At 45.4% G+C, this 25946-nt stretch overlaps 3 protein-coding genes across 7 annotated transcripts in view; 1 reads left to right on the top strand and 2 right to left on the bottom strand.

Moving 5' to 3' along the window:
* The window catches only part of rps10 (ribosomal protein S10), a 56345-nt gene extending 39721 nt beyond the window's left edge, over positions 1-16624 (top strand). For both annotated transcript variants that reach the window (XM_062564137.1, XM_037490388.2), the window contains exons 2-7: positions 13644-13662; positions 14122-14271; positions 15071-15245; positions 16068-16145; positions 16261-16316; positions 16538-16624. In XM_062564137.1, the coding sequence (XP_062420121.1) occupies positions 14122-14271; positions 15071-15245; positions 16068-16145; positions 16261-16316; positions 16538-16579 (501 nt within the window). In that variant the 5' untranslated portion in view covers positions 13644-13662 and the 3' untranslated portion in view covers positions 16580-16624. The remainder of the gene's footprint in view (positions 1-13643; positions 13663-14121; positions 14272-15070; positions 15246-16067; positions 16146-16260; positions 16317-16537) is intronic.
* pacsin1b (protein kinase C and casein kinase substrate in neurons 1b) lies at positions 278-12932 on the bottom strand. 4 transcript variants are annotated; one of them, XM_037490384.2, is made up of 10 exons: positions 12763-12932; positions 5038-5176; positions 4029-4185; positions 3711-3946; positions 3036-3191; positions 2709-2884; positions 2507-2627; positions 2185-2309; positions 742-935; positions 278-472 (listed from the first exon to the last, which is right to left on the bottom strand). In XM_037490384.2, the coding sequence occupies exons 2-10, from the start codon at positions 5095-5097 to the stop codon at positions 363-365; spliced, it is 1335 nt and encodes a 444-aa protein (XP_037346281.1). In that variant the 5' UTR covers positions 5098-5176; positions 12763-12932; the 3' UTR covers positions 278-362. The 4 variants fall into 4 exon arrangements, with proteins under 4 accessions (XP_037346281.1, XP_037346278.1, XP_062420120.1 ...); XM_037490381.2 differs by lacking the exon at positions 12763-12932 and adding an exon at positions 9186-9398; XM_062564136.1 differs by lacking the exon at positions 12763-12932 and adding an exon at positions 9208-9398.
* A 357-nt stretch (positions 16625-16981) lies between the features above and the next one.
* nudt3b (nudix (nucleoside diphosphate linked moiety X)-type motif 3b) lies at positions 16982-24857 on the bottom strand. Its single transcript, XM_037490682.2, has 5 exons — positions 24401-24857; positions 22911-23021; positions 20856-20900; positions 20662-20746; positions 16982-20378 (listed from the first exon to the last, which is right to left on the bottom strand). Exons 1-5 carry the CDS (start codon positions 24497-24499, stop codon positions 20182-20184), a joined length of 537 nt encoding a protein of 178 aa, XP_037346579.2. The 5' UTR covers positions 24500-24857; the 3' UTR covers positions 16982-20181.
* Positions 24858-25946: the final 1089 nt, after the last annotated feature.

The raw sequence follows: 25946 nt of genomic DNA, 5'->3' as shown, positions 1-25946 counted from the left end.
ATTAAATGCGCAATGTTCATTCTCGCTGTCCAGCCACAGCTGACCACAGCGCGTTGGTACAGTGGTGACAGAACGCACTGTGTGGCTTGTTAGCATCACATCTGGAATCCAACGCAGCCGCACACTGAAGAGACTGAAACATGTGTTTGCTTCAGTTGCAGGGCTCAGATGATGATGATGGTGGTGGTGATGATGATGATGTGACCCTGGACTTGTTTCAGTAAAGTTTTTCTCTGTGATGAGTGCTGAGATAAAGACGGATCGCTGTGGGGGGGGGGGGGGGGGGAGGAAGCTTTGCTTTGGAGTCTCCGGCGATGTGCCTTCACGGCGGGGCGTTTTCGGTCCGCGCTCGGCTGCGGCAGCTACATCGGCTCCACGTAATTGGCCGGATAAAGACCCAGCTGCCCGTTGCCCAGGCAACCTTTACACCAGCCCTGCTCGTCCTCCTCCTCCAGCTTCATCAGCTCGTCCCCTTTTATCGACGAAAGGAGACAGAAATGTCAAACAGTTGCTTATTACATTGCAAAATGTTACATGGATCCTACAACCATAAGAAATAAAATGAAAGGGCCACCTCACCAAAAATTGTGTTACGTTGTTATACAAAAATTGTGTACCAGATGTCTGTTTTTGGTTAACTAGTGAGATTTAGGAACAATTTGAATGTAGCGTGTTAGCTTAGCATAAAGGGTGTAAAGGGCTAGCTTGGTCCGTGGTTTGGTCGACGGGGGTCGCGCTCACCTGCCCTGAAGCTGAGCTCGTCCTGCTCTTGGCCTTCGTAGTCGTACAGCGCTCTCACTCTCACGCCTTTCCCCACTTCCTCCTCCTCGAACGGGTTGGGGCCTCCGTTGGTGTCGTTGCCCGAGTCCGGGGCCGTCGGGTCCTCGTCCGACCACTCGGTGGAGGGCGCCTGGTTCTTCTCAAAGCTGCTGACACTGAACATTTCAGCAGAACATCAGTGTGCAGTCGTTCCAGTCAAGCAGTGTGAAGTCCCGATGGCGCGGCAATCGCTGCATTGACTTGTGCAGCATTTCAATTAATATTACTTTTAATGTGACTACAGTTTAAAAGATTCAAAATGATTATTAACTAATTGAAATGACTCCAACTACTTAATATAAATGAGACATGGAAGACACTTATTACACCAGATATAGTGGGACAAGGTGAATTGATGATTTCTTTTATCTCTGGAAATGTTGCAACATACATTTGCAGATGACACACAAATCTATATAACTATATCACTAGGGGAATACAATCCAATACTGGGGCTGGGTAAATGCATTGAACAAATCAGCAACTGGATTGGTTGAAACATTCTTCACATTCTTTTAACAAAGATCAAACAGAAGTCATTGTTTTTGGTAACAAGGATCAGCGATTGAAATTCAGCGCTGAGCTTCAATCACTGATGTTAAAAGCCACAAACCAAGCTAGAAAACTAAGTGTAATTATGGATTCAGACCTCAACCTGAACATATCAAGACAGTTACAAAAATCAGCCTACTATCACCTAAAGAATATATCAAGGATTAGAGGATATATCTCAACCAGATTTAGAAAAGGTGCATTTATCTTCAGTAGACTCGACTACTGTAACAGTGTGTTTACATGTCTGTAAAAAAAGTCAATCAGAAAGCTACAGCTGATCCAGAACGCTGCAGCTCGAGTCCTCATAGGACCAGGAAAGTAGATCACATGACTCCAGTTCTCAGGTCTTTACACTGGCTTCCTGTCAAACAAAGAATTTACTTCAAAATCCTGCTGCTGGTTTGTAAAGCACCGAATGGTTTAGTGCCAAAGTACATTTCTGATCTGCTGATACCTGATGACCCGCCACGAACCCTCAGGTCGTCTGCGACGGGTCTACTCTGTGCTCCCAGAGTCCAAACTAAACATGGAGAAGCAGCGTTAGGTTTTTCTGCTTCACACATATGTGGAACAAAATCCCAGAAAGCTGCAGGTCTGCTGAGTCCCTCAGCTCCTTTAAATCCAGTTCCCTGCTGCCTTTGAGTGACCACTTCTGCATTTTGGAATTCTTAAACTACACTGCAAATTTTTGACTCGCTTGATAACTCTTTTTCACTTTGAATCTCCTTGTTGTTGTAAAGTGCTGCACAAATAAAATTGCCTTACAGAGATAAAATAAGTCTCCGTTAGTGTAAACAGGTTTCCTCCTACCTTCCCCGGTCCTCAACTGGAGCCTGGTCCACTGCTGCTGTGACGTTCGTCAGCGTCACTCCGTCGCTGCCTTTCTTTGACTTTTCTTTCTTCGAGATGTTATGGGTAAGGTCTGCGTTGTATTCCTGCAAGACATTGACACTACAGATCAACTCCAGATGCACCGCGCGTTCAGAGTGTTTAAGCAACACTCCAAAAGCAACTTTTTCCATCTCACTCTCGGCAGAAAACAAATCTCAAACCATTCCTTTTGTTGATTAGTCAGTACATGTGTGGCAGAATACCGCAGGTCTCTCGTGATGTGCAACTTCCTCCTGTTTACCTCAAACTGGGGCCAGTTCATGTGCATGCCCGGCCCGTGGGAGTTGCTGAACCACTTCAGGTCTTCCTGCGGGCTGGACGACGTAATGGTGCGTTCGAGGTCCTTGTACACCGCGGCGTAGCTGTGGAGAGACAGCGAGGGGTCAGCTGATGGGTGAATTACCATGTGACCGCCGCGCATCGGTTTCGTGACCGCGTCGAACCTTTGGTCTTCCGTGAGGTTGAGGTGACCTTTGACGTCCAGCAGCACCTCCCTGAGGAAGCTGAGCCTCTTCTCTTCAAACTGCTGGCATTGATCGAACACGACCTCCATGTTTTCCATGTATTGGGGAGTGGACTTAGTCAGCTCCTCCAGAGTCTTCTCATACTTCTCCTTGGCCTTGATGAGGAGCAAAAAAGTCGTATTAACCTTGAGAGGCAAGTGATGTATTTTTTCTAAGCACACAAAAGAATCCCAGACCCGAGTACGCTGACGCTGTCGCATTAGTGAGGGAGACGCACACATGTGGGGCTTCAGACGATGCTCTCACCTTCTGAGAGTCCTGCTTGCATTTTTCCACTTTCTCGTTGAGCTTCTTCTGCTGGTCAGCCGTCACCGAGGCCTCGCCGCGGCCGTTGGCCTCCCTGGTGACCGCCAGCTTCTCCTCTTTGCAGGCCATGTGGTAGGACTTCTTGGCAGCCTCGAGCTAAAAGGAACACGATGAGACCAACGCATAACCTTATTTGGTTATTTGAGAAATATACAAATAAAGCATTCAAATAATGCATTCGAAATTGTATTGTGAATCAACTAGTGGTAAAATCTTGATAAAAATCGTTTCATAATAAGTGAAGTTGTTGCACAAGTTGTATTATTTGCAGACCATTAACTTGAAAAGATAGAAGTTAGATATTAAAAGTTCCATAATGGATTTGTTCTCCTAAATGACAAAAAAATGATTCTACACTTTTATCGATAACCAGGAAATTTAGAAAGTTTTCCTGTCACTTGTGAAATATCTGCTGCCACTGGAATTCAAATTGTGGTGCGAATGATTTGGTTTGTGCTCATTCCGCTGTGAAATGAAATCTGACTTGATGAACTCATTTTTCAAATCCGTCAGCTCCACAAACCAAATCCGACTCACCATTTATGGCCTCCTCACACTAAAGCAATGTGCTCCTTTTAAAGGTGGAAGAGTAAATAACGGCACCGGCTGCCTCACCTCTTTCAGCTTCTTGGCCCAGGGCTTCTGGGCCTTCTTAAAGGCCTCCTCCGCCTCTTTGGTTTCTTTGAACCCTCCCATCATCTGTTTGTGGTACGAGTCTTTCTGCCAGTTCTTCACCTTCTCAAAGTCGAACAGGGTCAGGTTGTTTTTCACTTCGTGGTGGAGCTCGCTCACCTTCTCCGCCTCCGTCATCACCCCCACCCAAGCTCGCTCCACTGTGCCGTACTGAGGCCCTGGGGGGGGAGGGTCAAGTCAAGTCAAGTCAAGTCGAGCGTCGCATCCAGAAACGGGATCAAAACTGTCCGGTGAATCTACCTTTGTCCACCAGCTGTCTCCACCTCTTGGACCACTCCGTCAGCTGCTGCGAGTAGGCTTTCTCGATCTTGGCGCGCTCCTGGATGCAGTTCATCAGGTCGTTGCAGAGCCGGTGACCGTCGTCGATCCGCTTCACGGCACGTTTGTAGTTCCCGACCTGACGCAGATTTAAAAAAAAAAAAAAAAAAACGGATTCGACCCTTTAAAAAAAGGCATCGGCATTAAAGGAAAAGGTCGACACTGTGGGACGCGAGTTGCTTTCTCGCTGACAGTGTGAGATGTATGCAGACAGTATGTCGGGAAGCAGCAGCATGGCGTCGACTAGCTTAGCTTAGCATGAAGGCTGGAGGTAACAAAACCCAAAGAAAGGGGGGCTGGCGGGTGAGTTTTTAGAAGCCGTTCAGTCTTTGTGATAAATGACACGATTACAGCAAGTCTAAGAACGACCCATGCGATGAATGCAGGGGGATGTGTTTATGTCATATAATTCATATAACCCTCCGTGGACGCAGGAGCAGCAACCTCCTGGAGTTGGCTGTTAGCTTCAGCCAGAGAGAGAGTGACAGAGAGAGAGAGAGAGAGAGAGAGAGAGAGAATTTAATCCCACGTTACTGCATTGCACACATTGGTGAGCGAGAGAGGGGGAAACGGCACTGAATTTGTAATAGAGTTTTGCATATAACTCCCTCTGAGAATGATCTTCTTGCATTTAATCTCACGCAGGGATTAAATGGAAGAAGCCGGGGTGGGGGGGGCAGATGATTGCATTCCACACCAGGCCTCCTCTGCTTCAGCCGAGTCAGCGATCAGCAGGCGGCACTGCAGCAGCTCTCCTTGTGGAGCGGTGAGAGGCCGCGAGGATGAAAGGACGCGGGATTTAAAACCCAGAACGCGTCTTCTCTGTCACGAATAACGGCTTTTCATGGTTTCATTTGTAGCTTTTTGGATCCGTCAAACTTTCTTGCTGAGGGAAATGTATGTCTAGATGTCTAGATTGCTGCTGCCTCACCTCCCAGAAGCTGTCTGTGGGCTCCTCCGGGCCGGCGGACTCGTCGTAGCCTCCAGACATGGTCTCTCCAGATGTGGCGGGGGGGGGGGGGGGGCTTAAAGGCAGTGGCGGGCTGCAGCAGAGCAACGCTCCTCATGCACTGGAAGAGAAGACGAGCACGGAGGAGCATGAACACACAGACGGGGAGGGCTGAACAATGACACTAGGTACTTGGTTATTAGCTGCATGCAGTATAATAATAATAATAATTTAATCATAAAAGGATTCCTCACTTATTAAAAGTGGGACATATTTCCTTCAAACACAAGAATGAGTTTCAGCTCTTGCAGCAAAATGTTGATAAGAATGATGTAATAGCAGCTCTGTGTGTGTGAATCACGAGGATGATGAACAATTATATAAAACAGGAAAAAAACCGTATTTAATCAAACATTTTAGCGTGATTGATTTTCCGTTGTGTCAATCAAACTCCAGATTCAGCTCCAACCTACAAACACACTGTGGATAACGGAGCTGAACAAGTGAGCACAAAGTACAAACTAAATCTGATGAGATCAGTGATTACCAACTATGGCATTCCAAAATTCCCTTCCCTAGCATTTTATGGTGCACAGTGCTTTCCACACAGCGATATCAGGAGGGCTTCAAACCGGCGTCGCCCTTCTCACCGGTTTCTCTCTCTCTCTCCTCCCCCCGACTCTTTGGGAGTCGGGGGGAGGACTAGCAGGTAAACTCTCAGTGGCCTCAACCTGACTAGCGTCTACATTCGTAGTGTTTTCTTCCCTCATTCTACAAGGCCGGCAATCCGTGACCTGCTGCAGAAATCTGTCAATCAAACAACCATTTGGACGCAAAACGAGTGCAAATAAAAACGCCTCAAAGACAAAAAGTCACGATTTCTTTGAGATATCACATCACATGCCCTATTTGCTGAAGCATAAATCACTGAAGGGGATACACTATGATGACAAAAGATTACACAAAATATGAGTATTATTTGGTCAGGCAAGAGCGACTAACAGAAACCAACACAAACAAAGACGGATCCCATAAATCAAGATAAAATGCAAAGTGAGGATGCAAATAAGCGGTGATTTGAATATTCTGTTATCGGCCCTGTGAAATGTCACTGATCCTGAACAAGACAACGAAATGACAACAGATAATAAAAATGATGTCTTTGCTTAAAGGAATAATTTGGAATTTCGGTTCATTTCCTTTCTCGCTAGTTGATGAGATCAAAATTCCATTTAAATGGCTGAATGGTAAAGAAGAATCTTCCGTCAGCAGCTAATTAGCTTAGCACAACAGCTGGAAACGGGGGGGGGGAAAACAGCCAGCCTGGCTCTTAAAATATGCTTACGTCAACACATTTTGTGTGTTTAATCTGAACAAAAAGCGTGTGTTTGTGCCGATTTAAATGGAATTGGCTTGTTTTAAATTTTCTTACCTTTCAAAATAGTTTTCAATCGTTATGCTAACCTAAGCAGCCGCTAGCAATAAATCATGAAGACATGAGAATACTCAAAAATAAAATAGGACTGTAGCGCTGCAGCGTCAAGCATCAAGCGACTGTTCCAGGTCAGCGACCTTTGTGCGCCCCCCCCCCCAACAAAAAACCCTAAGCCAAAGCTGCAGAGGAGGAGCGATTGGATGCACATGGGAAAGGTGACACAATAAAAAGATAAAAGGCAGTGATGTGTTTTGATAGGCAGTTAGAAGGGGGGGGGGGGGGGCTGCTTGAGTATTTGGGTCAGCAGCAAGCCGAGGCATGGTCCCACACTCTTTGTCAATGAAGGGCACAGATGAAGCGACAGAGGGAAGTGAAAGAAAAAAATCCTGTTGCTGGAGGGGAATTCCCACCGGGAGTCGAATCTAAAGGGGGCTCCGGGCCGAACCAACGCCTCGGCCGGCGGCGGCGTGGGGCGCGACCCGAGCGCGTCTACATCACGCTTTGGTTAATCCATTAGCTGCGTGCTGGGAGGGGGCTTTTGTTCAGGCGAGGCAGAAAGGCAGCAGAGGGAAACAGCCACTTACTCGCTTCTTCCACTTTTTAATTACCAGTAGTTTTTTCCATCAAAACCAGCAGGTAGAAATCAAACTAGAAGACCGGATTAATGGCATCACCCTGGCTACATTTCTAATGAAGAGTCAAACAACCCCCGCTCTCACACACACACACACACACACAAACCAAAACATTGGCAGGCCCCCCCCCAAGCTTTAACCCTCCATCACTCAGCTTAAACCTCCTCCATGGTTGCCTCCTGCAGTCCAAGCCAACGACCCACATCCTCAGCCACAACGAGCACTGGAGACCGACCGTCCATCACGAGCACCTGAAAAGCACCGCGACCCGCAGCACGGCGCCATCAACGCACGCGGAGAGCCCCCAGAACGCTTCAGACAAAGACCCCCCCCCCCCACCCACCCACGCCGAACACAGGCCCCAGCGACAAAAGCTTACCCCCAGTCCTCCATTAACGGCGGCTAAGGCTACAGCTAGGAGAAAAGAAGCACGTGGGCTCCTCCAGCAGGCAGACCCTCTCCTCCTCTCCTCTCCTTCACCCCCCCCCCTCCTGTTTGCTTATTTGTCCCCTTTGCCGGCGTGCAGAGCAGAGGAAGAGGGCCACTAATCTGGGATCAGAGATCCTCCCAACAGACAGCACTGTGCAGGAGAAATAAAAGACTGTCTGTGTGTGTGTGTGTGTGTGTGTGTGTGTGTGTGTGTTAATGAGTGAGGGATAATCCTGTAGCGCTCTGCTTGAATGGCTCAGACGCAGCAGCAGGGTAGAGAGGAGAGAGAGAGGGGGGGCGGGTGTAGGTGGACCACTGCTCCTGTCTATGAACACTGTGGATGATGTAGTTGGGGGTGTGAGAGGCGCTTGTGGTCCACGGGTCGTGGTCGAGGCGTTAGAAGGGCGCCACTGAAGCAGTGCACTGGGTGTCACACCTTTAACACCTTTAACACCTCCACTGTGGGGCAACCGGAGTCATGTGTCATAAATTCCTTCAGGTGGCTCCAGTGTAACAGAAGCAGGGTGCGGACTACATGAACAAGAGCAGGCCGAGCCTACAAGGGGGGGGGGGGGGGGGGGGGTTATTGGCTGAATGTGCATGAAGGCCACAGAGCAGGTGTGTGCTGTCGACACGACAACCATAAAACGGTTAATAATTAGACATCTTCTCATAAAAGGTTCAAGCCACGTCAAGCTGTACAGCTGTGATGTATAAGAGGGTTGGACTTCAGAGCCAAATGGGCAATACAGTCATAAATATCTCAAATTAAGCATAAAGATGATAATCTCCTTTGACTCATACCACCACATCACCAGCGTCTCCGTGGCAACACTATTTCAATCACAGTCGTTGAGCAAGACTTTAAAAGACAGCAGAACAAAGGATGGAGACCTCAAGGAAATACGAGAGAGGTTTAAAAAGGTCAGTTCTTCGTATCACAGAGGCGACTGTGCGAAGAATCAAATCTCAGCAAGTGGAGAAAGATCATCATGTAACATCTACACCACGTGACGTATCAGAGCCCCATTCATCAGCGGATGTAACATCACGCCACTGACGCACTCTGGGCACGACTCACGAAGACGTCGATACGTGCGAGTTCATCCAAGGTGGGTTTCGCTGTTGTGCGACACGCTCTTCTCTCTGTTCTGGATCGATGGAATCAAAAGGTGATCGAACAAAGGGAAGCTGGGCCTCCCTTTTAACCGCTGGTGTCACTGGGGAAGCCTCGATGGGAGGCCTTTGACAGACGACGACTTTTGTTTTCGAACAGCCAGACGGTGGAAAACATCTGAAACTCAGTCCCTTCCCTCTGCAACATTCATGCAGCATCAATAATACAGATGTTCTGGACTCAAGCAGACTGAAATACCTGCAGACTGACGACAAACATCACAGGTTCCACGGCATTGATCCTGATGCCATTATCATCAAGTCCATAACATCAATGAGAAGAGGAACCGAACGCAATGATGGTTCTGTCTGTTCTTTTCAAACCGTTTGGAATAAAACGCACAAAAACAACCTGGTGAACTCGTCACCTACAGAGAGAAAACGACAAATCCAGGAACAAAACTCCAAGGACACTACTCCAAGGCGTTAAAGTCGACATCGAGACGTGTCCTTACGCATGGGAGCCGTTTACTGAACCTGGTCGGTCTTCCTCTTCTTCTTCTTCTTCTTCTCCTCCGCGGGCCGCTCGGTCCTCGACGGCGACGCCGCTTTGTGACTTCTCCCGTTTGGACGGATGAAACCTCAGGAGTCAAAGAGCGTCACTGACGCATGCCGCTGCCCTACAAACACACCCTGAACTTTGACATTTCCCTGAGAAGACGCACGCAGCCATCAATAATTAGCCAGCCGTGTGGGAGGGACGGAGACCGGGGGGGGGGGGGGGGGGGACGTCCCTCTCCGCCCACGTTGTCAAGGGGAAAAAGGGACCGAAAGAGACGGCCACTTTACGAACAGGAAGCGTGGAGGCAGGAGACGCCGCCGTGTGGTCACGTCGTCCTCTGACGTTTGGGTTCCTCCCCGAGGGGTTCGCTCCACTTGACCCCAGTGTTCAGTCCCATTGTGGCAGTCAGTGACACAAGAGAAGAAGAAGAAGAAGAGAAGGACCTGTAAAGACTCCCATAATTGCGGCAGTTCTCTTTCTGTGATTTGACAACATTCTGAAGCCATCAGTCAAAGGTCCCGGCTCTCTTCATCTCCAAAAGACTCAACAATCTTTCAATGGTTTACAATTATTTGTGTTGGCTTCACTTAATTAGTGAGAACTTCCTGCTTTTTCTCTAGATATCAACACGTGACTATTGGTAAAGTCAGCAAAACCCAACTAAAATATAACTAAAGCTAATAAGAGCATTGTTTTAAAAAAGGAGATTAATGTTGGATTTGTGAACTTTAGAGCTGCTGGTTGGAATAAAACAAATGTTTCACCCGGCTTTATGCTAAGCTAACCATCTCCAGCGTCATATTTAACAGAAAAATATGAGATCGGCGGCCAAATGTCTCGTCTCTCTTTTCAAAATGTAAAAAACAGAGATCTAAAGATATCATTTGAGTGTCACATCACACTTACATTTTACTCTGACACAGACTGTGGCCTGCATGGAAACGGAGAGAAATAAAAAATGGCTGTGACATTTCTTTGTGTGTGTGTGTGTGTGTGGATACCATTCCATATTCTGTGTATAGCCAATTTCTCACACTCACACGGGGTCAAAACAATTCAAGTCAAGTCTCCGGGGCAACAGAGGACGAGACAGTTTCTTTATAATCAATAACCTTTTTATTTCTATCCTCCATTAAAGGCTGAAACACGGCATGGAAGTGAAAGTGACTCATTCAGTGACAGTGCAACTGCTAAAAGCTATGAGGGCCACACACACACACACACACACACACTCGGTTGTTGATGTCATGAATGAGAGCTCCTCTGGCTGTGAGAAGTGCGAGGGAGATGTGAAGAGGAAACACCATCAGCGATGCAGTCGGTCCATCTGTGCTGAAATGATCAGTCACTGGAGAAACAACTAATTAAAATATATAGAGTATACATTAAGCCATTGTTTGAGTCATTTATCACACAAAAATGCCAGACAAAATGTGTGTCTAGTAACGCTATCTGTGTACTACTTTAACAGAAAGTGTCTTAAAACGTGCCCTCTGGTGACCACCAGGGGGCGACTCCCCTGAAGTCGGTTTGGATAGAAGTGCATGAGAAAATGACCCGAATTCTAACTTGCTTTACTGCAGTAAACATTCTGAAAGCAACACGGCGATGGCGTTTTCCAAGATGGCGACGGCAAACCGAACCTATAAATCGACGTCAAGGTGACGTCACCATGGCTACCACGTCCACTTCTGCAGCACCAATTTCAAAGTGGACACAAAAAGGTCCCGATCATCTAATTCACTTCAACTCTGGCACATGGAGCAGCTGGGATTCGATCCACCAACCTTTGGGCTCCCAGCACACCACACTACTCCATGCACCATTTAAACTAGTACAGTAAATATCTTGATGGCGGCTTGATGTGAGGACATCAGCGAGGTTCTGGCAAATAATATTGATTTAAATGTGATTTCCTGACATTTCTTTACACAGAATGATTACTGCAGATCAATCAATTAAATAAATATTGTTTGAAACACCATTTAGTCACAAAAAGTCCAACGTTCAATATTATAATAAATGATAATCCAGCTATTTTAAATCATATGCAACTAGTTTCCCACACATCAAATCATAGAGATGGGTCTCCCTGGCACGCAGCTGTCGTCCTCCATAAAACACTAAACCACAATCGGCGCGAAGCGTCACTTGGTTCAATGTCTGCGGGTCCACAGGTCAGCGTGACCTCCGGCTCCGCCCCCCCCCCGGGGGCCCTTAAGGAAACACAGCCCGCCTTTCTCCCATGAACCCCCGCGAGGATCCCATCTCCGGCTCCGGTTACCTGGCGGTTTCCTCTCTCCTGCACGCGTGGAGGTGGCTTCCAGGGGGATCCTTTTTCATTCGGCTGCCTAAATAATTGAGCTGTGAGAGGAGGCCGCCGTCTCCTGCAGACACTTGTGATGTGCATCTCATCATCACGTTAATCACGAAAAGGCGGACGGAAAGGCGGAGGATGTCTGAGGCCGCATTTTAAGTTACAAAAGCCCCCCAAAAAAAAGGAAAAAACGAACTGCAAGTAAACTCATCCGTTTAATGGCTTCCAGTCGGGGCCCGTGGGCACCAGATGTCGAGCTTGTCAGTGCAAATGGAAATTAGAAGCAAACAGAAGCGTCTATGCCCACTGGGAATAACAGAGCATGGCTATTTACACGGATACAAAAAGGAGAAAATTAATTAATTACATTAGCGTGACGGCTCGTCTGTCATTGCTAAACATAAAGGGAGTCGGATCAAATGAGTGTCCGTCATTTGTCACACGAATTAATCCAATCAGAAGGAAATCCACTCCTGCTTCTCTCTCTCTCTCCCTAAACTATGAGGTGTATGACAAATCATGCATACGATTAGTTCTCCTCGGTAAGAACACCCAAAATGAGTCACAGCGTTCGCTCCCTGCATCCCAAGTGAGCGGCTCTCTAAGCCCTTCCCTGTTTGCTGGAGCTTTGATCAGAGATGAGATCAAGTACAACCATTATCCAACCAACAGGAACAGGCTTATTTCTGGATATCACCGTAATTTACAGAGAATAAAAGCAGAGAAAGCATAACATCCGGCCATGTTTTCTTGAAAAGCACTTCATTGATTTAGCAATGAACAACAGGTCATTTCAGAACTTGTGAGAAGGACGATGTCCAGCAGAAAATGACACTATTACGATTCATTGAACTGTAGTTGGTACATTTTGAATTATTTCAAGGTCCACTTCTCTGAATTATGACACATCCCCGTCTCACGTGTGTTGCCTTGTCCCCCGAGTCAAAGCGGAGGCTCTCCAAATGTTTGAAGAGCAAACGGAACTTCATGAGTGAAGACAGTGTGGTGGAGAACACAAAGCCCTTTTGAATGAAACCTCGGTTCACGGCATAAAGCAAACTGTTATTTACCATTGGACCGTGAGCAGTCTGTTGCGCTGTGACGTGCGCACGATGCAGCACACAGCTTCAGAACCGCGGACAGAGCTCCTCCGAGAGGAGCTCAGCGGCGCGAGATAGATGTTCATCAAGGACATGTGGAAATAATAACTCACCAAAACCCCCTTTTTTTTGTTTAAATCCGCTTTCTTGGAATATTCGTTAAGATGTCATCATTGTCCTCATCAGCAGGGGCTGCCTCCGTTGTGTTGCCGGTGGATCCGCCAGGTGGGGGGATGGTCCACAAGTCAAGATAACCACGAGGAACAGCAGCACGTCCGGGATGCACTTTCAGAATAAAACGTCTAAAGCGCAGGAGACGGCGACAAACTAAATAACCTACAAATAAACAAAAAACAAATTAAATTGAAGTAAATATTTAAACCCTAATATTTAAATTTAAAATGAGTAAGATAAAAAGAGTGAATGAAATAAGGAAATTAAAAAAAGATTTAAGTTTTTTAAGTCACATATCAAAAAACAGGTTTTCTTTGCCAAAGATGTTTTCACATTCAAGTTTTTTGCAAGAGACATCATTGTCTCACGTAAATGACAAGCTTCATAAAAACATAATGTGAAGTTTCTTCTTTGAGGGAATGTGACAGAATTTTGACCAAGAAGGTCATCGTGCAAAAACTCTGTCACAAAAAACATTTTCAAGCTGTTTATCCATGTTTATTTTAAAATATTGTTTGTCATATTTTTCATTCTTTCTTTTTACATTTTACTGTAAAAAGTAGGTGTAAAAAGAATTTTGTAAACAGTAAAATAAAACATTAAATGATGATAACTATATATTTTTAATCAAAGAAGGAGCATTGCACTTTTGCACTATGGTGTATAAATATAAACCTGCGCCACACACTGCGTGAAGGAGGCTGTTCTTCCTCTCCGCACCAGCAGGGGGCGACGCCCCGTCCCGCGCGCCCCGTCCCGCGCGCCCGGGTCGCGGGGATAAACCTTCCTGAACAACGACGGTCCTTCCTTCCGTCTCCGGTCCCATATCAAGTGGAAAGGTAAAGATTCACCCGGCGTAGTAATCTAAATATATCTTCAACATCTCACGCTCTACCAAACAATAAGGCTTAACATTCGATTGTCGTTAGTGTGACAACAGATCAAATTCACGTATTTTAGCCTCAGACGTGTTACAATCGCGGATATTAGACTTGAAAGTGAGGAAGTAACGACGGCACAGACCCTCACGAATGGCTGCCATTTTTCTCGGTGGAAGCGGGCCACCAGTAGTCGACTTCTACAGTACATTCGAGCGTTTGAGAGGTGATGGTAACACGTTAAAAGAAACTCACTGAAATGACGTGATGAAGCGTTCATTTGTGCCCTTTCGCCTCCGTCGGGTTTGAAATGGTCCGTTGCTAATGTGGCTAACATGCTAACACGGTGTAAGCCGTTGCAGGCAGGAGGCAACGTGTACTCGTGAATGAATTGACGTCTGAACGTGTCACTTTACGCAGATGCTGATGCCCAAGAAGAATCGCATTGCTATCTATGAGCTCCTCTTCAAGGAGGGAGTCATGGTGGCCAAGAAAGATGTCCACTTGCCCAAGCATCCCGAGCTTGCTGACAAGAATGTGCCCAACCTTCATGTGATGAAAGCAATGCAGGTGAGAGGGCGATGGAGGTGGACCGCTGCTCACTTTCATGTTTTAAGTTGTACAGAATGGATCGAGCGGCGACCTGATTCTTTCCCACAGAGCCTATAACAGGGCTGCACTTGCATGGTCAGTATAGACCTCGTACTGTGCTAATATTACTTTCTCTTTATGACAAACCAAACTAATGCCGGTGCCAGACAAACACCGGAGTTCAGAGTTTGCTGACCCTGCAGAAGCTGTTATGTTCGTGTGTCATCCGGTCATGTAGCTAACCACTGGACCATTCAGATGGTTGAAGCAGTCTTTGATTATTTGGTTGATACCGACAAAGTGAATGAAAATGAATGACATCCTGGATTTGTAAAATCCTCCCGGTGGATTATATTCAAACAAAGGGACACTTTCCCTTTCAACCTGCATTTGTTGAGTGGCACACACTTTTGGATGAGGGTCCTTTAGATGTAACTGGGTAAAATGCACATGGCTAAGGGGGGGGAAATGTGTAGGTCCGGTTCACTTTTAAGTAATACAAATTAAAGAATGCGTCGCTGCTCGCAGACAGTAAGATACAGGAAATGAGGGAAAGCAGAACGTGGAGCGCACAGGTCTAAAGAAAAATCTATGATGGGGAGAGAAACTGGCAAAAGTGCCATTCAGTATCTAGGGGAGGTTAAAAATGTTGTGTCCCTGGTGACGTTACCTCAATAAAACTTGATAGGGCTTCTATTTGAGATGAGTGTATGACGTAGTGCTTACTTTAATGAGTTGGTTGTCCAGTGTGAAAAACCACATGTTTGTTTTCCTCCAGTCCTTGAAGTCCTGTGGGTACGTCAAGGAGCAATTCGCCTGGCGTCATTTCTACTGGTACCTCACCAACGAAGGTATCCAGTACCTGAGAGACTTCCTCCACCTTCCCCCGGAGATCGTGCCCGCCACCCTGCGTCGCCAGACCCGCCCTGAGACCGCGAGGCCCAGGCCCAAGGGTACGCTCACATTTTACTGAATATACTCTATTCCTCAAATGTTCATGATCCTAACAAACGTCTTTCTGAATTTGCTTTATCAATTTCACTTGTCTCATTAGTTGTTGATGTAAACCTGCTGCGTCTCTGCAGCCGGAACTCTTGTTTCCTTCTGCCTTTAATCCTAAATTGATGTTACTTTTTATAGAATTTTAAAGAAATCCAATTACCAATAAACTCTTAGATTTCCTTTTTGATATAGAAGGAAAAGTCAATTGTTGTAGGACATCATAATATAATCCTACTACTTCTAGCAGTACTAATTATAATTCCGGTTGGTTAAATGCTGAATCTTAAAATGCAAACGGTCCTGCAGGTCTTGGACACCTTGTTGGACTATTAGTAAATTCACCAGTAACTTGTCTTTGCTCAAACTGTCGCTACATTGTGACACTAATACATGAGACAATATCTCCACAAGTAATCACAGCTGTCACTCACAGCGCTGATCAAATATGAATCAAGATGTGACGTTTTGATCTCTGATCGAGTCACTTGACTGTAGCCTTCATTTATATCTGAGCGACTCCGTCACTGGAGTCAGTAAATGTTGTGCTTTGGATTATTAAGGGTCATAATCATAGAGACTTAATACTATAGCCGAAAAAATGCTGAATATAGAATTTTCTGATTTTGGTTTATTTTTTCCCGAAAAGAAGCAACTTCATGCGACATGTATTTAAAACAATAAATGCTAATGCCTTCTGGCAGACTAGTGGTTCTGTTATTGGCACTGAAGTTCAAATTTTTCTTAACCTGAATTTTCTTGTTTTATTTCCCCAGGAATGGAAGGAGAGAGGCCCGCCCGCCTCAACCGCGGTGAAGCCGACAGAGATACATACAGGCGATCTGCTGCTCCCCGTAAGCATTCCTCATCAGTCATTTGGAGTATTTGTTTATTTGGTAGAATGCTTCCTTTCAAACTGAACTAACCTGTTTGTACAAGAACATTAACTGACTTAATCCGTCCCATCAGCTGGTTCTGATAAGAAAGCAGAGGCCGGTGCTGGAGCTGCCACAGAATTCCAGTTCGTAAGTACAGCTCCCATCTTTCACATCCATAACATATTATTAACAAGAGGGTAGTTTCTTGTTTTCATATGATTAATATAGACGACCATCCTTTCACCCTGAAGCATCTGTTTTCTATGGCTGCTCATTTACTAATGTTTCAGTCCACTGATGTTATCAGTCCATAAAACCTGATTGTTTTGGTGAATGTGAGTTGACTGACCGACGTTTCCGTGTTGCAGAGAGGTGGCTTCGGACGTGGCAGAGGACAGCAGCCTCAGTAAACTTCATCATTTCTTTCTGTACAATAAAGAAAATCAAAATACAAATGGTTGTTTGTATTTGTTCGTATTAAACCTTTTTAAAGGCTTGTTCCATCGCTTTGGCTGAGCTGTGGGAGTCGCTTGACCTCAAGATATCTGATTAGATCTTCCAAATATAATTGGTGTTTGGTGTGTTAATGCTCTATTGGATCATGATGGTTCTGTGAAAACCAGGCTGGCTTAATGGTCCACGAGTGGGTCTGCAGACTCCAAAAGAGGTTCTAAAACGAAGTTAATGACATCTGAAGAGGAACTAGATCCAGCTGCTTCACAACGAGGCCGTTTCAATACTAAGTGTTGTGTGGACGCTGGTGTAGTTTAGCTGTGAGAAGTGCTGCAGGTCAACAGATCAAACGGACACCGTTCTGAAAGTGAAATACTGGTGTTTATTTGTTGGCACATTTATATTACAATCTTCAGTCTGCTCAGTTTTTATTCCACAGTCCCAAATGACAAAGGGAAAATATTCCAGTGACGCATTTACCGTGGAAATCAAATGTATGTAACCTTAAGGCTGGGGTCAGGTGCACGTTTAGTTCAGAAGTCAATTAGTATTTTAAAATATTCAATTTTTTTTTTTTACTGTTAGCGATTAAAAATGTCATCTTCCCATTACAGAAAATGCAATGTTACAATCCTCAGCAGCAAGGGGATGTGCTTTAAATCTATTTTGCTTTGGCCACAAGATGGGGCAATATGTGTGTTTACCATCACCTTTGGACAGAGTTAAAGAGGAAGTGGACTTTATTTGATCTCTGAATAATTCATCCTCTTCCAATGTCATACTGAAAGGACCGATGTTGGAGAAGAGGGCAGATATCTGAAACTCCAGCGTGCTTACAGGGAGACACACAAATCCCCATCCCAAATCACTTTACATAGGACAGGAAGTGCTTTATTGAGTTGTAAAAAGAGAATCCTCATCAATGGGTGTTGCATTAACTTTCTACACGACATTAGCTCGTCAAACAACGGATTAAAGAACACTACAGAATCATATGGATGAAGAACAAGTGGTCATTAATTATTCAGTCATTGGCTGTTACTTGTGGACATCCTCCTCACATTCATTTTGACAGTACCTGTCACCCTCATCCGACCAGCGCCGATCAACTCCAGCGCCAATCTCTCAGTTTTCACGTCTGACTTGTTTCGATGGCGTCTACAGAGCCCTCGAAGTGACAGGTGGGGCCTCGTAAAGAGACTTTGGCCACCGCGCCTCTCTGGCGCCCTGCAATAAAAACAAATCAAAGTCTCAACCTGTTGTGGAGTAGACTTTGGACTCCCTTTTTCCATATGGGGGCTGGGGGGGTTATAAAGGAGTCTGAAGAGATTGGCCGGCTGAGTCGGGCCCCTCGACCACCGAGAAGACGTCTGAGCCGCTTCCTCCTCGCTCAGATTTCGGCTGCTAGTTCCCATGAAGGCGTTTCTACTATTTATGATACTGGGGGTTTCTGCCGATATTTAAACTTGAATGAACATTATTTTAACCCAGATGAAACGACTTGTTTTTGTTGGCATTCAGAAACGTGCAGCTCCCGTGGGGCTCAGCAGGGGGCGCACAATCAAAATGGCCGCTTTTGTCAAAGTATTCCCAGAGAATCTCTTATTAGAAATGAGAAGTTTGCGGTTAATAAATGATCAACGTTTCTATACAATGTGGTTCATGTGTCACCTCCGTTTGAAAGAGGTGACAGAAGACAAAGGCTAATTTATCATCTACTGACTGAAGCCCTTCTCCTCCACGAGGCCGTTTAGCATCTTTCAGCTCAGCATTTCAATTTCATTGCACCCAACCTCGGTTTTTCAATTCACTAAACGGCAAAAAAAAAAAACAGCAGACAAAGTTAGCGTCTAGCTGCTGGAAATAGTCCAGCATTCGGTATCCAAGAAGCCTATTTTTTGATGAAAGGTCTGAATATCGGACACATGAAAACATTCCCCTCAAATGGACCATAATTTACCTCCAAGTTGTCCGACTACCACAGATCGACTTAGCAGCAGAAAACCGCAGAAACACGGAGTAGTGACACAGCTTCTGTCTCAGGAAAGGAACTTCACTTCAACTAATGAGTGGTTTGGGAAGTGGGCCGAAGCCAACCAGCAGTAATCCTTCGCGGTGACAAGTTGGCTTTGTTTGGGGCGAAAAGAAAAATCTCCCCAACAACCGAAGCCAAAAGGTTCCTGGTCCTTTTCGCCTCAGAAGTACCGGGCTCCACCTCAGCCTCGGGTGAAACGACACGACCACCTCCCACCGTTTGATCTATACAGAAATAAAACAATTTACAATAAAAACCTCTAACTCGCTATCTACAAGCGCCTCCAGTTTCACAGTATTGAGCCTCACGCCGCTCCGCCAGACGTTGGAGAAAGAAAACACATGAAAACAAAAAGCTAGTATCCAAAAGCATTTTACATGTTAAAAACAAGGTCTCAAACTGTACAAGGCTTGTTTGTTCTGCACCAGCATTATAGATTTGATTACTTTCAATGTCAAGCAGGTGTGTTTGAGTCTTTTCGGGGATGCCGATTAAATAATGAAAGGCTAAAAAAAAAAAAAAGACGTCTCCTGTTACGAGCAGTGTAAACAATTGCTTTTGAACCAAACTGAATGTGAGGAGTAAAACATGGAAATGGGTTTTAATAACTTAAGTGATATGTGCGGCATTTTGTGATTATACGTCCATGATTTAGAAATCTTTACCCCCTCAGGATTTGGACGAGAGGGGTTAAACAAACATGGATGGAAGAAGAGGGAAAGACACTGAGGAGAAAAGGTGTTTCATTTGGACGTGTTGACATTCTTCCACTCTGTGCAGTGAACACCACGCTCCGTTGGAGACGGAAGCCCGCAGTGCTTCCCCAAATAAGAGAGAAACGCACTCGACACTGTTGAAACGAGTGTGTGTGTGTGTGTGGGGGGGGGGGGGGGGTGATATCCTTGTGATCAGAGAGACATCACTGACCATAAGGAACAAAATGAAGAGAATCCAAAAAGACTGCATCACAAGTCTGTCGCAGTCAGGTGACACAACGTAACAGTGCTCATGCAAGACAAGTCCCTTCCCACGGCTCTGATCATTCAGATACAGACAACATTTCCTATCCTTATTAATGGGGGGAGCGGTGCACTAAAGGGCACATTCATTCACAAAAAAATATAGATATCTGAAAAGAATGAAATGGAGGACTTTGAAAAGACCACCGAAAGCCTTCCACTTAAGCACTAAGTATACACTTTTACATTACAACAGTAAAAAGTAGTTCTGCCATTCAATAAACACCACACTAAGGGCGCGTTGAGGGAGGAGAGGGAGGGGGGGCGACATATCATGCAGTGGTCAGTAAAAAGAAAAAAAAAAGAAAATGGGGGTCAGAAATGACATTTACAAAGTGTTTCAGACTATTCACCCAACACTCGTCATCAAGCAGGTGCCTCAGCTCTGGCACAAAGTAGTTGGCAAGGCAAACCATGTTATTGAGACACAAGAGAGGAGAAATGACACAAGTAAGAGCGCAAGTGGTGGCGAAAGCTCCGGGCGGTGTCAGAGGGATGGTTCTAGTTATCTGATATCCGAGACGGAGCTCTGATTGATGCTGTAGGTCGGGGACAGGTCCCCACTTATCGTGGCCACCAGCGGCGTCCCGTTGCTGGTCAGGCAACTCCCCCCGAGAGCCTCGAAGTAGGTGGCCTGCACGGGCTTGTGACACTGCAACACTCGTATGGCATCGTCTATTTTAAACCATTCCCTTTTTCTCCCTGCGGACAGAACGAGACACCGTTGTTGGGACGAGTTGAGACAACACAGGAAAAACACACAATTACTAATTAGCAGCAAAATGAAAAGCAGGTCACAAACAAAGCTGGTGTTAAACCGGACCCCCTCCCCCCCTCCTCCTAACAAACATACAGTGAAATCCCTGAACTGTAAGGTCTCAGAAGCCTGGCAATGAAATGCCAAGCTACAGACGGCATGTGACTGTCGAGACCTTAGTCCGTATGACCCCCCCACTTTCTACAAGTAAACAAGTAGAGGCTTTACCGATGTTCACCGAGTCCTCCCAGTCCTCCAGCAGCTCTGTTACAATAAGGACATAGACGTAGGTCCTGTGTTTCCTCTCCTGGTTCTGGAGGGGGGGGGGGGGGGGGGGGAAGATTATATTTTTATTTGCAAAACACACAAGGTCACAGTTAAAAACACACACAAAAACAAAAAGTCAACAGCAAAAAACTCACCTCAAAAACACCCACCAGGCGACCTAAAGTCCCCGTCACACCGGCCTGGAAACGATAGAAATGGTGAATAAACACAACGACAGCAGAAACCCTGATGACATCTAACAGCCTGCCAGTCAGCCTTACATTCTGTAACTGTGTAGTGTTTCGTTGAGTCATTTTTAAATGGTTTAAATGAGTAGATTACATCATAAGATGCTTATGAAATTAAAAATGTAATTGCATAAAACGATTAGGCTACATTCTGGAACAACTTATTTAGAATTGAGCGCATTGTTTTTTTTTAACTTTCCTGTAATCACTCAAAGTATAAAGTATACAATCGTTGTAGAGTGTTGATTTTATCCGACAGCTCATCAGCCACCCTCACATGGACCAACGTGCACTAAAAGGAAGGAGAAGCTCTGAAACAACTCACACACAGAGGGAACGCAAGAGAGACAGTGGTTCGCTAAAGATCTTTACAAATAGCTCGTGTATGTTATATTATTATTATTAAATACCTTCTTTAACCAATTAATCCTTTGGTTCACAAACCTTTTACAAAAAATGGGTGAGGGGCGGGGCGGGGGTGCTGTCCGTATCTCTTGCATACAGACAGCTTCTCTACAAGATGTTTGGAGTACCAGAAAAGATAAAGTACAAAAAGGTCACAACTCTTTGCAGATATTCACCGTTACTATTCCTATGAGCCGTTCCCCCCCGAGCCATTCAAATGTCACAACCTTTCCTAGAAGGAGGATCACTTGCTTGTTATCTTTAAACACAGCGGCAATGGAAAACAATAATCTCTGAGGTAGAGCTCAACTCCCAGAGGTGGATAGCAGGTCACTTTTAGATACACAGCCAAGCAGCTTGCTGACATCTTTGCAGCTTCTTCTTTAGGTTCCAGTTTCAAATCTATAAATAAATGTCCACTGCACTCGCTACACCATGGACAACAACTCATAAAGATCATGTGAAAACGAACAGGCCCACCACTACGGATCCCAAAGACATGCCGGGGATCAAGTAATAGGCCAAAGGTCAACGCCTAGGTATTGAGATGGATAATGTTTCCCAGTTCAAGCATTCGTGTAACTGAAGACTACTTTGGGAGCGGATGCACAGCACCGACACTGCTTCGAGTTATGCATTACTCTCCTGTGTCTTTCTGGTGCACAACTAACAAGCACAAGACGAGGCTGTGAACATTCACACAGACAAACTAACCCAAACTTTTGGGCTGCTCCGAACTGGTAGGAGTTCAAACAATAAGCGAAAGCAATCACTACCATGGTCATCAGAACAGCAGCTTTATGTGGTCAGTGACATTCCGTGTCTTTGGCACCCCTGTCAACATTCTGATCGAAATGTCCAAGAAATGGGACAAAAGGGGCAGACCCGATCACAGGGTCGGACTTCAGATGTAAAAGCAGTATCATCGAGCTCCAATGAGTTGTAGGAAAGTTTACTAATTGCTACCTATCCTCCCGGAGACCCACACGAACAAACAAAAATAGACGTTGTGTCCTTGAAACTGCCTCCGTGGTGAAAAAGAGTGGTCTAAATATTTTTAAAAAACGAGTCAAAGCAGATTATTTTGCTTTGTTTGGGGCATTTGTGGGATTGGATAGTGCCCCAGTGAAACCGCTGAGCAGCCTGTGTTCAATCTCAGCGTGGCCTCATTTGACGCCCGAACACTGCCATGTAACATGATGCCACGATACCGCTTACATGTTGCTAGGTTCGCTGTCTCTGTTCATGCAGACAGGATGACTGCATGGACAAGATGGGTTTTTGAGAGCAAGGTTGTGGGCCCGGTGTTAAATGCAGATATGATTTCAATGGCTGAAACACAATACATCTCATGAACTTAAACTCAAACCAATTTGCCACGCTCGGAATGGAAATCCATTCTGAGAACCGTATTCCTGGCTTTGAACAGAGTTTAGAGAAGATTATTTCACATCCATGGATCAGACACATGGGTCAAGTAAAGTTTGTAAGTGGACCAGGGTAGAAGCTTGATTTAGATATTAGAACTTGGAAAAACAGTTGGAAAAAAGAACCAACCTCTTCACACACTTCTCGAGCGGCAGCAACACTGGACTCCTCCTCGGGCTCCATTCCCCCTCCAGGAACTATCCACTTGTCGGGATGTCGACTACTGCTCACCAACAGCACCTGTGAAGCATCCGAAACAAAAGGTGGCTGTGTGTTACAGCCTACAGACACACCGTGAGCTAGTCGTGTTTCATGGTTTGTGTTCACACAAAACCACTGCTGTCCCTGGAGTAAGATTTTGTTAGTGATCTGTATTCATAATATTAACAAACTGAGCCAAACCCCCAACATATGACACAATAGCAACCAGATTAAAGCTACACCCAAGGCTGTCTGGAGTTATTCAACTGGAATAGTGTTGTTGTTTTTCAAGTCAGTGGGTAGCTGCAATTGTACCAGGAGTATATAGTGTCGAAGATATGTTGTGGGGAAAGCTGGGGCTTGGCTCACTATCGATCTAGTAGATAAGAGGGCAGTCTCTGGTAAAAGTTGAGCATGCCAGAACGACGTGTTTCCTGTATTCAGAAGCCCATGTTCACGATGTGGCCTCTACTTTTACCAGAAAAGAGGAATTAAGTCCCCAATCCTCTCCCTCCCTCGTAATGTTTCCACTACAAAGACGTCTTTGTGCGTGTTGTTGACTGGACATCAGCGTTCTTAGAAATCGGTTAACCCTAGAAAGGCCACTTTGAGTGGTTTTGTGTGGTACGGCGCTCGGGGGTAGCGAGAGGCACACTTACGGGATGTGAACTACCGTTACGTGGTGAGATTTCACATCTGTACAGGTTTTGAGTTTATCTTTAACCTGGTTGGATGATACACTATTTTAGAAAATATGGATTTCGAGTCATTAAAGTCAACATCATACAAATAAACAGGGATGTAAAGAGTTAGCGGGCTGCGCGACCGGTGTTGTCCGTTGGTTGAAGCTAGCATGGCTAACAGTTACATCAGTCCCATGTTTGGCTATCGATACCAGTTGCATTAACGCTAACCCAGTCAACACCAACATGTACTTATCTCGACAAAATCACACCTGATACGAGTAAATGTACACCTCGGCGTGTCACTTAAAAAAAAACATTTTTTTTTACCCACTCGCCACAGCCCGGGCGCTGGCCGTGAGCCGGCTGCCCGCAGCAGCAACACGGCTAGTTAGCAGGCTAGCGATAGCATTAGCATGCCGCTAAAAGGTTGACTCAAAGTAAGGCTGTGCATAAAAACCCCGAAGGTGGTATATGCACAGCTACAATATGCTTACATAACCTTCTTGTGAAGTACAAACTCAAAACTAAATGTTTAATACAAAAACGACACTCGACAACACGAGAGCCGGAGAAACGAATGGATCATCGTTTCTAGCTCGGCGTAAACACCACAGCTGTATTGATAAAAAAACGTTACCGATTTACAGACAGAGAAGACGTTGAATTGCAGCCACGGCGGCTAATATTAGCATGTTAGCATGGCCCGCCAGACAGCTACATCCCCGGACTCACCTCCTCCTCGCTCTCGCTCCTGAAACACAGGCAGGCGGCCCGCTTCTTGTAGCCATCCCCGTCGTACGTCCGGGTCTGGTTTGACTTGAGCTTCATCATCTCAAAAAGGGAAGAAAAGTTCAAAAGTACAGCTAAGTTTACCACTCGTAAAGACGACGGTTAGTAGGCGCGAAAAGTCCTCCTGCGGGGAACCTCGGCGTTTCACTTAAAAGAAATAACTTCTTCTTCGCTTCATTTTCACAAACCGGGGCACATCTACGGCACGGTCGCCATTACAAGGAGCCGCTACGCCCACGACGTAATTGGAATTTTAACAGCTCGGGCGGCGTAAAGAAAAGTTCCCAGCCGGCGTTGAGGAATAGCGACGGCGCAGCGCAGGGGACCACGCAACAGCACGCTCCCGCTAGCGGCAGCCGGCAGGGGGAACTGGTACTCCGGGCTCCAACTGCCGGGTGACGGCCACTTGTTTGAGGCGGATACAACTGAGTAAGTTCGAGGCCGTCGCAGGGAGCCGAGGCATTATGACGTAATGATGTAAACGGTTACAATGTTTGATTTGTACAGGTTTTTGGGTGATTGGCTTTCAGCACTGCAGGTAATGGACAGCGACCACGTGTGTAATTTATAACGTGTCTATTTAAAACGGTTAGTATCACAAATGTGTTTAACCCGTGTTTACATAACTAATATATTAGGTAATCCTCCATCTAATAACAGCAACCCTAATTCATTTATTTTAATTATCTTTTATTTAACTGTGAACTTCAATTAGTTGCCTTTTTAAACTGTACAGGTTTACTGTTCCAAATTCCAAAAGGACTATCATCCTGAAGGTATATATATATTTTTTAAGGCTAACCAGAAGCCTTTTTTTGTGCAGCGTGCCATCTTCATTTTGTCCTAACCTCTGATACATTGACTGATATTTACACACTTTGACAAAAAAATAAAACCCAGATTATTCATGTGGTTGCAGAGATAAACTCTTTTTATGCCATTTTTGAGGAGTGGCCTGAAAATGGCTTGGTTTTCAAATGGACTTTACATGGTAAAAACAGAAGCAATAAGCAATAACAATACAAACAGGGGAAGTGACTAGTTAGTCATTAGTGCAACTCATTTTCAATCCAACATTTTAAGCAATAACAATACAAACAAGAAAAGTAGTTAGTCAATAGACCTACAACTCATTTTCAAGCCAACATTTGCCTGTTTCAGCCTCTGTAATCTGTTACTTTTTTATCCTCAGACTGTGCACGTTGGTTGGGTGATAATTAAACAATTTTAATAGAGCATAACGATAATTTTAAGTTATGGAGCTCAGCCTGTACATTTGTTTAGACACCTCTTGTGCGGCAACAATATATTCCCACTTGACAATCTCTGCTCTTTATTATATATATATGACCAGGGCCGGGCCTTCCCAGAGGCGACCAAGGCGGGCGCCTAGGGCGCCAAATTCGTGGGGGGGCGCCCTCTATCATTACACATCTTTCTCCCAAACACTTTGATTAACGAAATAAAACGCAGGTGAAATAAAACCACT

The sequence above is a fragment of the Pungitius pungitius genome, chromosome 8, assembly GCF_949316345.1.
Source record: "Pungitius pungitius chromosome 8, fPunPun2.1, whole genome shotgun sequence".
Classification (NCBI taxonomy): Eukaryota; Metazoa; Chordata; class Actinopteri; order Perciformes; family Gasterosteidae; genus Pungitius; species Pungitius pungitius.
Note: the sequence above shows the minus strand (reverse complement) of the source record. Positions and strands in the feature narration are given on the sequence as shown.

What these genes read in the sequence shown, in the direction of transcription:
- pacsin1b (XM_037490384.2), bottom strand. Translation starts at nt 5,097, where the DNA reads ATGTCTGGAGGCTACGACGAGTCCGCCGGCCCGGAGGAGCCCACAGAC. An exon ending in GAGACAGCTGGTGGACAAAG is followed by an intron (nt 3,947 to 4,028) that starts GTAGATTCACCG and finishes CTCCCCCCCCAG; the next exon opens with GGCCTCAGTACGGCACAGTG. An exon ending in TGAACTGGCCCCAGTTTGAG is followed by an intron (nt 2,310 to 2,506) that starts GTAAACAGGAGG and finishes AATGTCTTGCAG; the next exon opens with GAATACAACGCAGACCTTAC.
- nudt3b (XM_037490682.2), bottom strand. Translation starts at nt 24,499, where the DNA reads ATGATGAAGCTCAAGTCAAACCAGACCCGGACGTACGACGGGGATGGC. An exon ending in CTCGAGAAGTGTGTGAAGAG is followed by an intron (nt 20,901 to 22,910) that starts GTTGGTTCTTTT and finishes TATCGTTTCCAG; the next exon opens with GCCGGTGTGACGGGGACTTT. An exon ending in GCCTGGTGGGTGTTTTTGAG is followed by an intron (nt 20,747 to 20,855) that starts GTGAGTTTTTTG and finishes CCCCCCCTCCAG; the next exon opens with AACCAGGAGAGGAAACACAG.